General features: G+C 34.5%; 1 protein-coding gene across 1 annotated transcript; it reads left to right on the forward strand.

Annotated features, from left to right (window-relative positions):
• Positions 1 to 2,022: 2,022 nt before the first annotated feature.
• On the forward strand, positions 2,023 to 14,097 carry LOC107797789 (pumilio homolog 23). The gene is made up of 11 exons (XM_016620708.2): positions 2,023 to 2,428; positions 8,873 to 9,157; positions 9,300 to 9,663; positions 10,002 to 10,298; positions 10,532 to 10,699; positions 11,362 to 11,505; positions 11,806 to 11,925; positions 12,249 to 12,434; positions 12,724 to 12,872; positions 12,961 to 13,143; positions 13,595 to 14,097. The coding sequence occupies exons 2-11, from the start codon at positions 9,015 to 9,017 to the stop codon at positions 13,917 to 13,919; spliced, it is 2,079 nt and encodes a 692-aa protein (XP_016476194.1). The 5' UTR covers positions 2,023 to 2,428; positions 8,873 to 9,014; the 3' UTR covers positions 13,920 to 14,097.
• Positions 14,098 to 17,015: the final 2,918 nt, after the last annotated feature.

A 17,015-nucleotide genomic window follows, 5' to 3' on the forward strand; every position in this document is an offset into this window, starting at 1 on the left:
CTCTAACTTCTGATATTGGCCATGCTGTTAATGGAAATAATTATTTGACAATTACATGTCATTGGATAGATGATAATTATTGTATGCAAAAACGTATTATCGATTTTAAATATGATGAAGATCAGAGTTATACTACTGTGTTTATAAGTACTACTATTTACAAAGTTGTTGAATTTTATAATTTTAAGAAAAAAGTATTGTGTATATATTTTGATAATGTTTCTAACAATAATGCCACAATTTTAATATCAAAACTGCATTTGCAACCACCACTTGATGAAATTTTTTATATTAGGTGTACATGTCATGTTTATAATTTAATTGTTAAAAGTGGCCTTGATTTATTTTCAACTGAGATTACTCATGTTAGAAGAGCAGTTGGTGTTATTCAAGAAAATAATAGACAATCTAGAATTAGGGAATTTAAGAATAAGTGTACCGAGCATAACCTTAAGCCCAAATTTATGCTAGAGGAAATTGTTACTAGATGGAATTCTACATATTTATTTTTAAAATGTTGCTACAAATATATATTGCTAATAACTGAAGTTGCTAATGCGCATTGTACTGATCCAAACTGTATGTTAACAGGTACTACTTGGGTGGCCATTAATGATGTTGTTAAATTTTTACATAAATTTTATATAGTTACTCTTGAGTTTTCTGAAGCATATTACCCGACTGTTACTACGACTTTAGTACATATAGCTGAAATTTATTTACTACTCTCCGAATTTAAGAAGAAAGAAAAATATAAGGATGCTGTTGAAAAAATGCAAGCAAAATTCAAAAAATACTTATTTCCAATTCCCCCGATTTACTTAATTGGTGATGTTTTAAATCTTTCTATTAAAATGTCTGATTGTCACCAATTAATCAATGTTTTATATACTTATATGGAGATTGGACCAACTGAAACCCCAGATATATATGTTTGTATGAACAATCCAAATGATTATTTACAATAATTATATAATTATTATGCAAATATATTTGATGATGCTGCTCTTAATGTAGGCAATGTTAATCCCACTATGCATTGTACCACTTATACTACTATGGATTATGATGAGTGCCTTGATAGTTTTAATATTTTTTCTACATTTCCTACCACTCAAACCAATACCAGGAACATTGATGAACTTCAATTCCACTTGCAAAAACAAAAAGAGCCTCGCACAAAGGAATTTTCACCGTTGAGATGGTGGCATGAGAATGAAAAGCAATTTCATATTCTTTCCGCTCTGGCTCGAAAACGTACTGAATGTGCCAATTTCAGCTGTTGCATCAGAGAGTGCATTTAGTCAAGCAAGACAACAACTTAGAGACGCCCACTACTCATTAGGAATCAATGCTTTGGAAGTTTTAGTATGTTTCAGAGATTGGATTAGATCGGAACGAATAAATCAGGGACGTGAAGATGCTGATAAACTAGAAGACGAAGAACTTGGAGATATATTAACACATGGTAACCCATCTGAATTAAACACTCGAGAAGATGGTCAAGAAGTTCATATTGATTATGAAGAACTTACTAAGACAATGCAAAACCTTTGAATTTACTCTTTAAGTCTTTTTTCATTAATTTATTTATTGTTAAATGTAAACTTCAAATTGTAAGTTTGAATTTTGAAATTAAAAAAAAGCACTTTCAATTTATAAATGCAATTGAAAGTTTCATTTTTATTGTATTCTATTATCTTAAATTCTTATTTCTTAATTAAGTATTTAAAATTTCAAATATAAAGATTTTAAATCATTTGCATCCTTTTATTCAAACACTCTTTTTACTTTATATTTATAAAAATTACGATAGTTATATAAAATACAAAAATAAGCTAACCCGACCCGGTTGACCCGCAACCCATGCGGTTTACTCTCTATCCGAATAGATCCAAACCCGTTAAGCCTGACAAATAACCCTTTATCGGCCCAAATTGAAACCCGATCGGCTTTATTTTGTCCCAACCCGCCCGGCCCGGCCAATCTGTTAAACACCCTTATTATAACCCCTGCTCCCCTAACCCTAAAAGCAGGAAGGGAGACCTAAATCAGATACTCCCACCCTTAGAGAAAACGGCGCACCTTCATTCCCTCTTTCTTCTCCATTTCTTCTTCATCTGCTACACAGAAAAGAGTTTGATTTCTTTGTTCAAATTTCATCTAAGCTACTGTCATTTCTGTTTTCGATGTACTTGGAGTAACTTTTACTCATATGGAGTTTATTTGAAGTATTTGGAATGAGTTTGAGGTCTATCCGATTTCGAGCTTTCCGGCGCCGTTCGAGTTTTGTTACTGGTTCTCGGTCCTTGCTCGATTTTGGTAGCTACTGTTTTTTTTTTAAAATTTTCCTTTCGAGTTCAATCGTCGGAATTCTCATTAAGTTGTAATCATCGGAGATTCACATATATAAAGGAAGCTTATTGAGGTCCATTCCTCCACTCTTAACTCTCTTTATCATTTTTATATGTTTCTGATTGTGTGGTAATGTTGAGTTTGATGTGGGCTTCTTTGAGTTCTGTTTGAATTTTCTAATCACGTTCCTTAGAGCTGTATCAATATTGGTTTATATCTTGCCTGCTATGTGAGTTTTACAACACGGACAAAGACAAACTCTTTTGACTAAGCTTTTCTGTTTAGAATTTGTCGTTACAGATTCAAAACTTACAGGTGATGAAATTTGCAAATTGTTATCTAAGTAGCCTATATTTGTGCCAAAACTTGACTCATGAAAATTTTACAATGACTTGTATGTCCAAATCCGGATTGATTAAATCGTAATGCTTCAAATTGATTCTTACAACAGTTTGCTGTTACCTTTCTAAAAAAAGGTGACAACTTAGAACAGTATATATGCTAACAACTACGTGAAGCCTATTTGCTTTAGTCGAAGTCATCTTTGTGAATTTTATCATAAGTTTGTCTTTTCTCCGTAGAATTAGTATGCTTTTCTTCCCAAATAAGTCAAGTCCATAAGTCAGAGCCCTTACAACAATCCCAAATTAGCTATGAATCACAAATTTGAACCCTACACACAAGTGAGAAAAAAATTATTGTATGTACATTTCAAAATTTGCTCTCTCAACTCAAAATTCACCATATCTAAATTTTGGATGTGCTAGTGTATACAAGAGCTAATTGAAGTTCTCCCGCAATCCCACTTATGATGTTCTTTCAATTCTATTTTAAGATCATAGTTGATTGGCTTTACAAAGATTTAAGCTTTTAATTAGTTTCATATATTGATTATGATATTATTCTAAAACCGACACAGGTAAAAATATCAAATTAGTTTGGAATATTAGAAGAAAAGCAAAATGCTACTTGATCAATAATTACTTAGAATGTAATCTTTGATATGATTTGTTTCCTCGGTTGAAAGAATAAAAGAACAATTAATGTTTCAAGAACATTCATGCACACACATAGTACACCATATATAGGAAGACATTATCAATACAAGGATGCTATATACATAAGGTAATATTTTGTGTCATAAATTTATCCTTTAGCTGTTGTTTTCCGTTCCTTAAGTGACTTCTATTATTAGTCTTCGACTATGCCTCAATATTTGTATTTTTTCCATTTGCGACTTTCTTCATTAAAGCCCACACTTTACTTGCGCGTTGTGCTTAAAGCCCTAACAGACCTTAGAGTGTTTTTGTGCTTTTCGCCTTTGATAATACTGCGGTAACCTTCTTAAACTAGGCGATATAAATAGCTAAATACAACAAAAATAATACTGAATTCATGTATAGAAGGAGTCTAGACGAAACAAGGCCCTTATTTAGCATAGCAGGGCTTAAAGCAACAAAAAACTACATTTTTCAATGCAGGCTCTTTTTATTCAAAAAGTGACAGATACAAGTAAAAATAAATACAAAACACAAAGACTAGTGCCCAACAAAGCCAAGTTAAGTTCAACGGGAGAACCAAAATACCTGTTTTGAAATGCTTTTTCACTTCAATACTAAAACTGTAATCTTATGAAAACTAGATGTTAAAACTAGCTAAAGGTGGCAATTGATAATATTGAGCCCATGTAATCATGTATAGACAATCCAGTTGGAAAAAACACCCTCATTTAGCATATACATGGCTTAAAACAAGAAACCTTAGATATTTCAATGCATGTTCAGTTTATTCGCGAAGTGACATACAAGGTTGATTTACGGTGAAGTGATTTACATAGTGAAACTGACTTGCAGAAGCTTGCATAGTTACAAAACACTAGTATAAATAAAAAAACTTTGAAGTATATATGCAAGCTTCTAGGTCAACTAATTCTTACAGGGACAACAACAACTGATATTCTTGAAAAGCAACTCTCTTTCTGCAATGAGGGCAGCAAGGTTGGGAGTAAGTGATGATTTGAAAGATGACCAATTTTCGTTCGTTGAGGGCTAATTTGTTGAAGGCCCAACAACAGATACTGAGTTGGGCCCAACAACACTGAAACTGGCCCCTGAGGAGTCCATCATTAGTTGCTAAGGTTGATACAAATACTCGCCCTTCATTCTGACCAACTTGGTCCAAAGGTCGTAAGCATAATATTACGCGTTCGACGGAGCTCACTAATTTTGATCCAAAATTTATACTTATTTAAATTTTTTTTGAATATATATAAATTATTAATTTAAAACTCAATAACTGAAAATTATAAAATCCTGAATCAGTGTTGTAAATAGTGCTCGCCTCAGCGCTAATAACGTAAGGCGAGGCGAGGCGAGCTGCCATCGCTATTTTACAGTGTGGCGTAGCGTTTTCAAAAAGGCGAGCGCCTCTGCCTTTGTAGCGTGTGGCGACCTGTAGCGTGAGGCGAGCTGTAGCGTCGCTTTTTGCAAAAATGAAAAGAAGGCAGTAGCAGCGATCTGTTAAAACAAAAAATTAGGGCTTGCGATTTCTTTACTCTTTCTCCTTCCAGTCGACAACAAACCTATAACAGACCAGCGATTATCTTTCTTCTTTCTTCATCACGTATGCTTCTCTTCATCTCTTTTCTTCTTTCTTCTTCTCCTTTCTTCTTTCTTCGAGTTTCTGTTCTGTGACTCTGCCCAATTTTTTTTCCTTCTTTCTTCTTTCTTTTTGTTTTGGGCTCTGTTTTTAATCGCTGTTACTCTGTTTTTTCTTCCTTTTTCTTCTTTTTCATCTCTTCTTCTTTCTTTTTGTTTTGGGCTCTGTTTTTTATCGCTGCTGCTGCAACTTAACAGAGTCTGTGTTGCTCTATTTTTTCTTCTTTTTTCTTCTCTTTTTTTTGGCTCTGTTTTTTAATCACTGCTGCTGTACTCAACATATCAGTCTCAGAAAAGCTCTGTTTTTTCTTCAATTCAGAGAGCTTCTTCAGTTCTTCTCTTCTTTTTTTTCTTTTTTCTGCTATGAAATTTCCTCCTTTTTTTCAGTTAAAGAGTTAGAATTAATTGCATATTGACTTGATAATTTTTTCCTATAAAACAATATTGAAATGGCGTCATCCGATGGTAATAAAAGAAATGATATAACTTGGGATTAGCTTGAAGAAGAATAGATGTTACTTGTTAGTATGAATCTACTATAGCTGTATATTGAGTTTTTAATTTTTGAAAATTGATATATTTATTTATCTATTATTGCTATTTGAGTTTTTAGTTATATATAAAATATTTTATATTTTTGTATAAATTGTCGCTTCACAGCAAAGCGCTCGCCTCAGTGAAGTGGACCCTCGTCGCTATTTGTCGCCGCACGCTATCCAAAACATTGTCCTGAACCAAAAACTTCAAGTTCTAACTCGGCATCTGGTCCCGGGATAAAACACTACCAACTAGAAGTTCTTTATTTTTAAATATAGCACCACACTTTTTTGATAATAAGTCAAACCCCAATTTGTTATATTAATAATCTCTTTTTTATCGCTGCTAAATTTTTTAAAATAATAAGTAATATACAATAGAAAGGAGTAACCTTATCTTTACCCCCCTCAAATTGAGATATTCATGAATAATGGGCAAATTCAGATTAGTAGGTCCAAAACAAGTACTAGACACCGAGATGAAAACAAAAAAAAAACATACCTTAATAGACATTGGGGATTATTTTGGCATTACTATACTTAACAATTCAAGTTAGTTAAGGGAAGCGAAAAGTAAGTTAGTCGTCTGTCATTTTATTATGTTTTAATTGTTGTCATGGTTCTTGAATTTATTCTAAATCAAATTTTGGGAGAGAAATAGAACCCCTCACCTACTCTTGGAGCAAAATCATGATCGTTGTTTCAGATTTTGAGTTTTTTTTTTTTGCTTTTCTGGTCATATAATTCATATTCTTTATGAATAGAACTTGAACTCGCAAGGTGGCTTCAAATTGGAGAAGATGATGTGACTTGGTAATTTAAGTATCTTGTTGCAAAATCAAAGACACTTAGTCCTTCCATATAAAATATCCTTTTTGGATTATTTATAATTAAAAGAATTAGGAAGATAGTACTGGGACACGTTTAATACTAGCCTACTAGGTCTTTTTGAGTGATTGTTATTTCACAAGGAAGATGATAAAGACAGTGCAGAACAAAGGGACAAACACTACTAGAAAACTGGCCTAACACGTTGTTGATGGGTTAAAGCCCAATTACATACTCTTTGTTTTTGTTTTATTAGTTTTTTCTTTTCAATTTACTTAACTACTCTTGTATTTAATGAGAGGTATTACACAAAATTCGATTTAGAAAAAATTCAAAGAACCATGAAAACAATTAAAACCTAATAACATCTAGCAGATGACTAACTAACTTTTGTTTTCCCCGTAACTAACTTGAATTATAGTAATGTCAAATGTTTCAATTAAATTCCCAATGTCAATTAAGGTTTTTTTTTTGTTTCCCATCTGGTATTTAGTAGTACTCGTCTAATCTGAATTTGCATTGGAATATCTCATTTTGAGGGGCAAAGATTAAATTTCTTTGTTCAATTATATATAACGTTAAAACTAGACCAATTGCAGGTAGAAAAAAATTCATAAGAATAAGAAATTATGGCTTGTATATTTCATATTCTCTTTAAAAATTTAGCAGCGATAGAGTGGAGATTTTTAATATAATAATTTGAGTCGCGACTTATTAACAAATATGTGTGGTGGGATGCTTGAAATGAATAACGTCTAGTAGGTAGTCTTTTATCCTGTTAAGGGCTTAAAGGTGAATTAGGATTTGAAGTTTATGAGTTCAAATTTTAATCTTTTCAAGTTATTGAGTTCTAAATTAATAATTTACATATATCCTAATAAATTTTTTAAACAAACATAATATTTGGATCAAAACTACCGAGTTATATATAACCTATAACTCTAAGCTAGCTTCGCTCCTGACAGGGCTACGCGGCGTGCATCTTTGAATGTCGGATGGCTAAACTGAAAAAAGAAAATAGAACGGTAAGCACAAACAAGTTGGTCAGAATGAAGGGCTTGTGTTTGTCACTGTGATGTATAAAATGGGCCTGCCACTCACCCATTTACTTTGTATCAACATTAGCAACTGATGATGGAGTCATCATGGGCCGGTCCGTTTGTACTTTTAATAGGCCAATTTCAGTGTTATTGGGCCCAACCCAGTATCTGTTATTGGGCCCAACCCAGTATTTGTTATTGGGCCTTTAACAAATTAGCCCTTATCGAACGACATTTGGTCATCTTCCAAAATCATCACTTGCTCTGCCCTCTTTGAAGAAGCGAGCTGCTTTTCAAGAATATTAGTTGTTGTCCCTATAAGAAATTTACTTTTTGACCTATTATCGTGCATATGTACTCCAAAGTTTTTATATTTATATTCATGTTTTGTAACTATGTAAGCCTCTGTAACTCAGTTTCACTATGCAAATCACCTTACCGTAGGTAGAGCGTCCCTTTTATGTTACTTCGCGAATAAACTAAATATGCATTGAAATATCTAGAGTTTCTTGTTTTAAGCCCTGTCTATGCTAAACGAGGGTGTTGTTTCAACTGGATATGTATACAACTTAGTATTATCAATTGCATTATTTAGCTGGTTATAACATCTAGTTTTTAGAAGATTATAGTTTTAGTATTGGAGTTAAAAGGCATTTCAAGACAGGTATTTCCTTCGCCCGTTGGGCACTAGTCTTTGCGTTTTGTATTTATTTTTAAAAAAATACAGTACTTGTCTTTAGATGTATCTGTCACTTTGCGAATAAACTGAACCTGCATTGAAGAAGGTAATTTTTTTGGTTTTAAGCCGGTGTTGTTTCAACCGAACTGCCCTTGTATACATGGATTCAGTGTTATCTTTTGCCGTATTTAGCTGGTTATATCGCCTAGTTTCAAGAAGGTTACAACAATGTTATCAAAGGCGAAAAACACAAAAAAGCTCTAAGGTCTATTGGTGTGTTAAGCCCAAAGTGCAAATAAAGCGTGCCGTTCAACGAAGAAAGGTAATGGAGAAAAATTACAAATATGTATGTGTAGTCCAAGACAAATAATTATAAAAATGAATAACAAATATATGGACAAGAAATTGATTTTTTTTCTTATGGTAAATTGAAATATCAAATGTTTAGTGTCACTTCACAAGATACACATATTGGTAAGGAAAAGTATGACTTAGAGCCTTGATGATGACAGTGAAGTGCCTGCAAAGCGAGGGGAAACGCTCAACATGTTTTGCCCCTTGCTTCAAGGCTTAAGCGCGTCTTTGACAACATTGGGTTATTGTTTTCTTTTTATTGAAGTGGAAAAAACATCTTAAGGGAGTTGTTTCTTATCACCTTGAGACGTTTTAAGGAAAGTTACTTAAATATGTTTCTTTGATGGTATAAAGAAGCTGCTTTTCTTTTTGAATAATTTATAAAACTTTGCTTAAATATGCTGTTGAATCTTATTTTTACAGTAGGCAAGCATTGCAGTGTAAAAACCCATGGTTTCTTAGGTCTGCAAGCTTTAATTTTGAGAAAACATAAAGCCTGTTATTTGACGGAGCGGTTAACTGCTTGGGAGGATAAAACGAATAATCAGGGGAAAGGAAAAGAAGAATGGGACGAAAGACGTCAAAAAAGCATACTGGATTTGATGCTGATAATACTATTGAAAGTGTATCGGGAGGAAACACCTATGACAATGATAGAACTCGTAAGCCCAACCAGGCAACCCCTGTTCCACAGACATCATTTCTCAGGTTCTAACCGCATATTCATCATTTCCAATTTTATTAGATGAACTATTTGGCATATTGCAATCTGACATATTCATACCTTGCTAATATTCTTATGCAACACTGGGCCGTTGTTGCTTTTGTTGTTGCTAATATTCTTATGCAGACAGCAGATTGATCCTGAGACTGCAAAATATTTTGCGGAGATTGCTAATGCCATAGAAGGTACAGAAATTGACCCGGAGGAGCGGTCTGTCATTTGTGGAAATGCATTGGAAGAAACAAGAGGGAAAGAAGTAGAACTTGCAACTGATTATATAATAAGCCATACTTTGCAAACTCTACTTGAAGGTTGTTCTTTGGATCACCTTTGTAGTTTCCTTCAGAGCTGTGCAAAGAATATCTCTCATATTGCAGCTGATAGATCAGGCTCTCACGTGGTCGAAACGGCTTTAAAATCTCTATCTTATCACCTTCAGGAAAATGAGAACCATTCTCTGATTGAACAAGCTTTGACTAAACTTTGTAAGGTATGAAATAGTGATGTCGTCATTGTTTATAATGGTTTAATGTTGTCCTATTGTAGGTTTTCTACTATTTTGGTATACCACTTGTATATGGCCACCTTTTGTTTTTGGCCTTTTCATTAATGAAAATTTATTTACTTGATAAAAAGCACACAATTTGCTTGCATAATTCTTTTCTGTTCTTGTTGTTATACGTGAAAGCCCTTCTAGAAATCTGCTATAAAATTAAGGTTGGGAAATGTCAGTGTATGAGAATAAAAAGTGGATGATAATTTCTTGGGCATACATGATCCATGTTCTGAACTTGATTGTTCATTGGCTCTTTTATTTTTCTATGTCAGGCAATTGTTGTGAATCCTGTCGATATAATGTGCAACTGCCATGGATCTCATGTGCTTCGGAGTCTTCTTTGCCTACTTAAAGGGGTGCCTTTAGAAGAGTTCCATTCCACAAAGTCATCAGTTGTCTTGGCTGAACGCTTGAATCTCAAGGCGCCTCATGCAAAAGACAATGGCTCATTGCAGTCTCAGCAAATATTTCCTAATTTGCTTAAAGATTTTGTATCAGAGATGTTAAATGTTGCCAGTGAAGACATTTCAAAACTTCAAACTAATCAATACAGCAGTTTAGTTCTGCAGGTATATTATATATGCTACCGGGCTCCATTCTTACATCAGTCTTTTTGCTGACAGTATGTAAATGTGCAAATGATGATAAAGACCACTGTGGAAATTGGAAACACCTACTTATACTTGCTACATGATTGTGTGCCAACTAATGATTCATATCTTGTTTAAGGCCACTAGTTTAAACCACAACTGTCGAATTACATATCAACGAGCAATGATCGATTCTATTCTCTTATTTGCAGACTGCTTTGAAATTATTTGCTGGAAATGAACAGGAATTGTTGCATTTAATTCGAGTTCTTCTTGGGAGCAGCGCTGAAAGTGCCAATGCTGGAAACTTGTTAGAAGGAAAAACCATAAGAAACATTTCAAGGCTAGTGGAAGAAACTGCATACAGTCATTTGATGGAGGTAAAAGATCATTGATTTCTGCCTGCATTTCCTCTCTGTATATGCTTTTCCAACAGTAGTGTTGTATTTTTAACTGGTTTAAGAGCTCCGTAGTCATGGAATCTATCTGTATGCTGCACATGGTTGTATTCCGCTTCTGTTAATGGTAATATTCAAATAGTGATAGTTCAGTCTAATTTGAATGGAGGCATCTACTTAAGATGCATGAGCCTGTTTCCCCCTATGCTGCTGGTCCACAGTGATTGTTGTGACCTGTAAATTGCAGACGCTCAGTTGTTATGAGCCCACAGTCATGCAGTTTTGTGCAATTCCAATTAAATTAGTTGCTTATATTATATATTTGGGATATCAACCTTCTATTTCTGCAATCTAGTACTGCTACTAGATGGAGGATGGTTGAACCTGTTACACAATCCAACCATCTGAAAGAAAAGCTCAAAATAAATGTTTGTTAATCGTGGAAGCAGAGCATAAGTTCTTTGTGCTTTGTCAACATTAATCCACCTTTTCCCTATAAAATCAGCTGAAGCCAAGGACCATAGAGACGTTGCAAGTTTGCTGAATGATGATCTATTGTGCTTCTTATGGCTGTTTTGCTTTCTAACTTGTACAATGTTCTCCTTGTTAGAACATGTTTGACGTTTTAATGCACACTGTTGCAGGTCATCCTGGAATTTGTTCCTGAAACATTGTACAGTGAGTTGTTAACAAAAGTTTTCAGGAAGTCATTGTTTCGAATGTCATCTCATCACTGTGCGAACTTCGTTGTGCAGGCTTTAGCATCTCACGCCAAAAGTGAGGATCATGTAAGGCTTTTCAAACTTCAGCTATAGGAATATTGCTTTCATGTAAGATAAACCTAAGGTCCTGTAGAATTGAATCGCACAACATTGAATATTTCATTTAGATACAAATGTTGGTAGATGTTAAAATCAGTATGCAGTGCACGAGATGATTTTTAAGGCATGTCTTCTATCTTGATTGCACAGTTAAAAACTATCTCACTGGGCATTACACTGTAAGCTTGAAATAGGTTTTGTCAACAGATTTTCATGTTTAATCATATGTTTGTTTATAGTATCACTCACACCCTGTTTTGTTGCAAGATGGACTTGATCTGGGAGGAGCTTGGAACAAAGTTTCATGATCTTTTCGAAATGGGAAAGTCTGGAGTTGTTGCTTCTGTCCTTGCTGCAACTCAAAGGCTCCACAGTCATGAACATGAGGTTTGTTGTGAATATTGACGGTCACACTTTATATTTTCCTAACTGTTGTGTTCAAACATTCTAGGTATTCTTTTTGGATCATATGATGAAATAGGGAGAACTGTACTAAGTTGTTTTCTACTTATAACTTTACCATCTTGGTACTGATTTGAATAAAATTTACTTTGTTGGATCATAAGAAACAGTTACGTAGTATTCAGTTCGTTCATAGATAAATATGTCTTTTTGTATTCATTTCCTTCATTATTGATAAATATTTCTTTTTTCTAAAAGGAAAGAAGGAGAGCTGAATGTTTTGTTCTTTCCAATTTTCTTGGTTTCAGTGTTGTCAGGCCATTGCTTCCGCTGTATGCACAGGGGATGAGTTTCCCAAGTGTATCATCCCCCGAATATTATTTCTTGAAAATTTCTTTTGCTCAGGTGACAAATCTAACTGGAGTTGGCCACACGGAACAAAGATCCATGTAGTTGGATCTCTTATTCTGCAGTCAATATTTAGACTTCCCAGTGTATGTGTCCCTTTCTCATTCTTCTTTTGAATTTATTTTTATGATGTACATGCATGTCTATGCCACATAGTCACCTTTTTCCAACATTCCCTGCCTTTCACATTACTTTGTTGGTAGTCTTTAGCTTCAGTTTGACATCTGATGTGTCCTATCTAGCTTGTTTGCTTCAACTCTTATATTTTCTATATTTCAAAAAGCCAGTGTGTAGTTATCATGTACCTTATGTTCTATCTGGTGAAGTGTTTTTTAAGCTGTCAGCATGATTAAAATCCTTTTGTATATGCTACAGGAACTCATACAGGTCTATATTACTAGTATCACATCTTTGGAAGAGCATCATGTTCTTGAGGCATCGAAAGATCCTAGTGGTTCGCGGGTCATTGAATCTTTCCTCAACTCGAATATATCGGCAAAGCAAAAGCGGAAGTTAGTTGCCAAGTATGTATTACAGCCGACTTTTGTAACTCCATTTACAGTTAGAAATGATATTGTTGATTTGCTAATAATGATGATTTGTAACCTGAAGGCTTCGAGGACATTTTGGTGAGCTCTCAGTGCACCCATTTGGTTCATTTACAGTTGAAAAGTGCTTCACTGCTAGTAACTTGTCTCTGAGAGAAACAATAGTGTCGGAAATGTTACCTCTCCAATCAGAGCTATCCAAGACTAAGCAGGGGCCTTACCTACTGAGGAAATTCTATATTGACGGGTAAGCTATAGGCTTTCCTTTTCCATCTTCACGGCTTCACCCCTTTGCCCTTGTCTAATCTAGCTTAACACGGAAGTTCACAGTGGTCTGTGGCTGAGAGCAACATTTCTTTTCCGATCCAGGATATGTGGTGTCATAACTCTTATTGTCTATGCATTTTGATCCTGTTTGTTTTCACAAAGTTAAAAGGGTACATTGAGATTATTGTTTCTTTTCATCCAAGCACAACTGCTTCTTATTCTTTATAATTTAGTTACTTCATGTTGTTTATTATTAACATTAGCATCTGAGCTTTGAGATTACATGCTGTAATTAATTCAGTCATCTTCATTGGAGAATTGCAACCTGAGAGGGGGAAGACCTTATGAAACCATTCTGACAGACTCATTTAAAGTTGGGTTAACTTTCCTGGTTTCTCTTGTACTTATTTGGCTTCCTTTTCTGTCAATAGATTTGCAAGGCAACCTGATCAGTGGAAGTCGAGACAAGCTTCACAACAATCTGCGCTCAAAGAATTTTATGCTACATTCGGACCAAGGGAAACCAAATCACTTGTAAAGGAGAACTTTCTTGCTGATACTCATTCCAAACCAAAGCAAGAAAAATTGAAAGACATTAGGAAAGAGATCGAGCCGACTTTGTCTTCTGCCAAAACTTCCAATACCCCCTTTTTGGCTCATCAGGTTTCCAAAAAAGTGAAAAGGTCGAAAGATGAGAAGAAAAGGCATAGGAAAGATGGTCAATCAGAATCTCAAAGAAAGAGGACTAAAGTTTAACTGTAATGTTTATAGGTTCTTTATTCAATTTTACGTTACTGTGAATGATCAGTTTTGGTCACTTTTTGTTGTTTGATCAGAAAGGCATGGAACTTCTATTGGATGCCGAGTACACTTGAATTTAGTTGTTCATGCGATCTTTGATTTTTATTTAAATGCTACATTGCTAAGTTTAAAATGGTTGGTTCATAAATGCACCACTCTGAAAAGTTTATACTATTCACATCTGTATAACTTTGGGAAATACATCTAACAAGAAATTTAATAGCTACCAAGGAACAAAATTGGATCCTGTATTTGTACTGCAAGTGACTATCCTAACTGGAAAGTGGAAACTAATTTTGTAATAGCAAACTACATTCATATTGGATGAACAAACTGCTCCAGAGACACTTTGCTTTGCTGAGGTGATGCTTTTAGTCATCCTATGGGGGCTTGAACCTGGTACAAGAATGTGATATCTGAGAAAACTGCTTATGGAGGTAAGATGTGAACACTTTTGAATTCAGAAATTACTTGTTTTGAATAGGATTCCATCTGGTTGGAGGTATTCTCCTAAAGCTTGAATCGACTTTCTTGAATGGTTGCTTTTGCTTTGCATGCAGACCTTTAATTGTTTGTGATGTTGAAGTTTTTGTGGACGGATGCTCTTTAGTGAAGAGGAAGCGAGTTGCATGTACAACATTGGACTCTGAACGAAGAATCAACAGAAGTGCTTGAACAAAAGCAGCTAGTGTTTTCGAATGGCTCTTCATACTCATGCTTTAAGCCAAGTTTAAGTATGTTAATGATGAGTTTTTTGCTGCAGGGTGAGTGGAATAAGAGGTGATCAAGAAAATATGTTATTGTGATTTGGTAGCTTTGGAGCTGAGCTGATGAGATTTATATACGATGTTTCAATGTAGTGAAGGATCCGATGCTAATGGGATCATGTGATGTTCCTTTGACTGTTCTCTGTGTTGGAACTCTGATTTCCAAATAAGTTGTTAAAGGTTTCAGAGTAGTCATGTGAACTGGCACGTGATAATATTTTATTTACTGGAACCCTGAAGAGGTGGTTATTATAATATTGTCTCGAGCTTTTGATATTGGAAGATTTGATTACTTCCTTGAGGAATTGCTTTGATCTTATTCTAATCCTTTTGAAGCTGTTTTAAATGAGGTGGTGCTAGTTGGCCTTTCCTTTAATTCAGCTACTTTTTGTGCTTGCAATTTTGTTGTGTTTCAATTTTCAAATACGTTCCTTAAGCTCTTGCGTAACTTGTATATTTTCTCTGGCTTTGGCATAAGGCAATCTGAATGCATAAAAGGAGAAATGCGTCTTTTTTTTCCCCTCATCCTTTTTGGGATATTCGAAAAAGGGTCAAATTTACCCTGTACTATCGGAAAAGGTTTAAATGTATTTATACTTTGAGTCAATGTATACCATATCGTTATACTATTGGTTTAAATATATCTTTTTTCCGTTTAGTTTGTCCAAAGTGGACATCTAATCTAACGTGACACGTCACTAACATTTAATTAGGGGATGACACATGACTTGCTACCTCAGCGCCCCTAAGTTATTTCACCGCTCTTCTATTTTTTACTAAAATTTTTTTTTCCTCCACTGCTATTGCTGCCATTATCGCTACCATAAAAAATATTATATTTTAAATTTTAGTTTTTTATACTATATGGATTAGGAATGCTTGGACGACGTGACAAAGTTAAATCTTTTTTGGGATACTTAAAAAGGAAGCGCGCTACTTTTATTAAATAAAGGAGAATCCCTTGGTTTTGACTCTGGCACCGGGCGAGTGGTGCAATTTCTTTCTTTTTCCTGTTAGTTGTCTAATTAATACTTGTAGCTTATAAGACTTCTTTTTAAAAGGTTCAGAGTATTTGCAAGTCAAAAAGATGCTCTTATTTTTATATTCTGCGGATGCAGCCTTGGAAAATGTTTTATGGAAGGAAGCAAAGTTTTTCACTTTTTATTTGTCATTGTTTCTATTATTAAAAAGATTAGCTTTCTGATAATCGGTGTCCTTAGAAGCGCAGATCCCGATTATTTTGAAGACCATTGTCCTTCGACCAAGTAGCACTTTCATGAACTTATATCCGGAGCCATATCCGGGATTTAAACTCTATAGGTTCAGTTTTTAAAATTCTTAGCATTCAACACATTTTTAAAGTTATGAGTTCATAGCTTCATATTCATTATATTTGTAATTTTAATAAATTTTTATATATAAATTTTTATTCTGCATAAAAATTATGAGTTTAATTGAACCCGATATTAGTATACTATGTACGACCCTGTCTACACCCCTCCCCCTCCCAAAGAGGTTGACACTAGTTATGTCAAGTTGAGCTCATAGTAGTCATTACTATTCAATAACATTCACTAGTCAAATTAATTTAAATTTGCATCGAGAAGTGTAATTTCATACTAGGGCCATTTCTAGGGATCGAATTCATGACCTCTCGTTGAGGATGAAAAGATCTCATCCATCCTATCATAACCAGCCGAAATTTAGAACTTAATGACCCAATTAATTCGAATTTATGTCAAGTTGAGCTCACAGTAGGACAACACGCTCATAATAGGATAACGTTTCTTATCAGAATTTTTTTCATTCTAATGACTTAAAATCGAAATCTCTGATTAAAGGAAGCAGATATAGTCTATTCCACCACACTTGTAGTAATGGGTACCATTACTCAACAATCTTTACACATCAAACATGAATGAAGGTGATTACCACCACTTTTTAACTTTTTTTTTCATTGGAAATTTCGTGTGAAATCTGGAAATTTGAAGAAAAAAGGAGTCACAGTTGAATAACACGACAAGAGGCGTTAAAGTTGCATCTACCCGAGCTGCTTCGTATATTAGTCTATCGACATGAGATACAACTAAGCCGCTCTCTTTCCAACTAATAATTTCCTAGTCATATGACAATCTTTGCCCAGTGTAAAAGTATTTGCACCTTTCTTCTTTTATTTCTTTTTTAAGGAAGGTGGCCCGTGGCTGTTGATGATATTTATCTGTATTTTATTGGTTTAGTGATTACCTAATAAATATCTAGGTATAAAGTTTATAGCAAAGTGGCA

This window comes from Nicotiana tabacum, chromosome 20 (assembly GCF_000715075.1).
Source record: "Nicotiana tabacum cultivar K326 chromosome 20, ASM71507v2, whole genome shotgun sequence".
Classification (NCBI taxonomy): Eukaryota; Viridiplantae; Streptophyta; class Magnoliopsida; order Solanales; family Solanaceae; genus Nicotiana; species Nicotiana tabacum.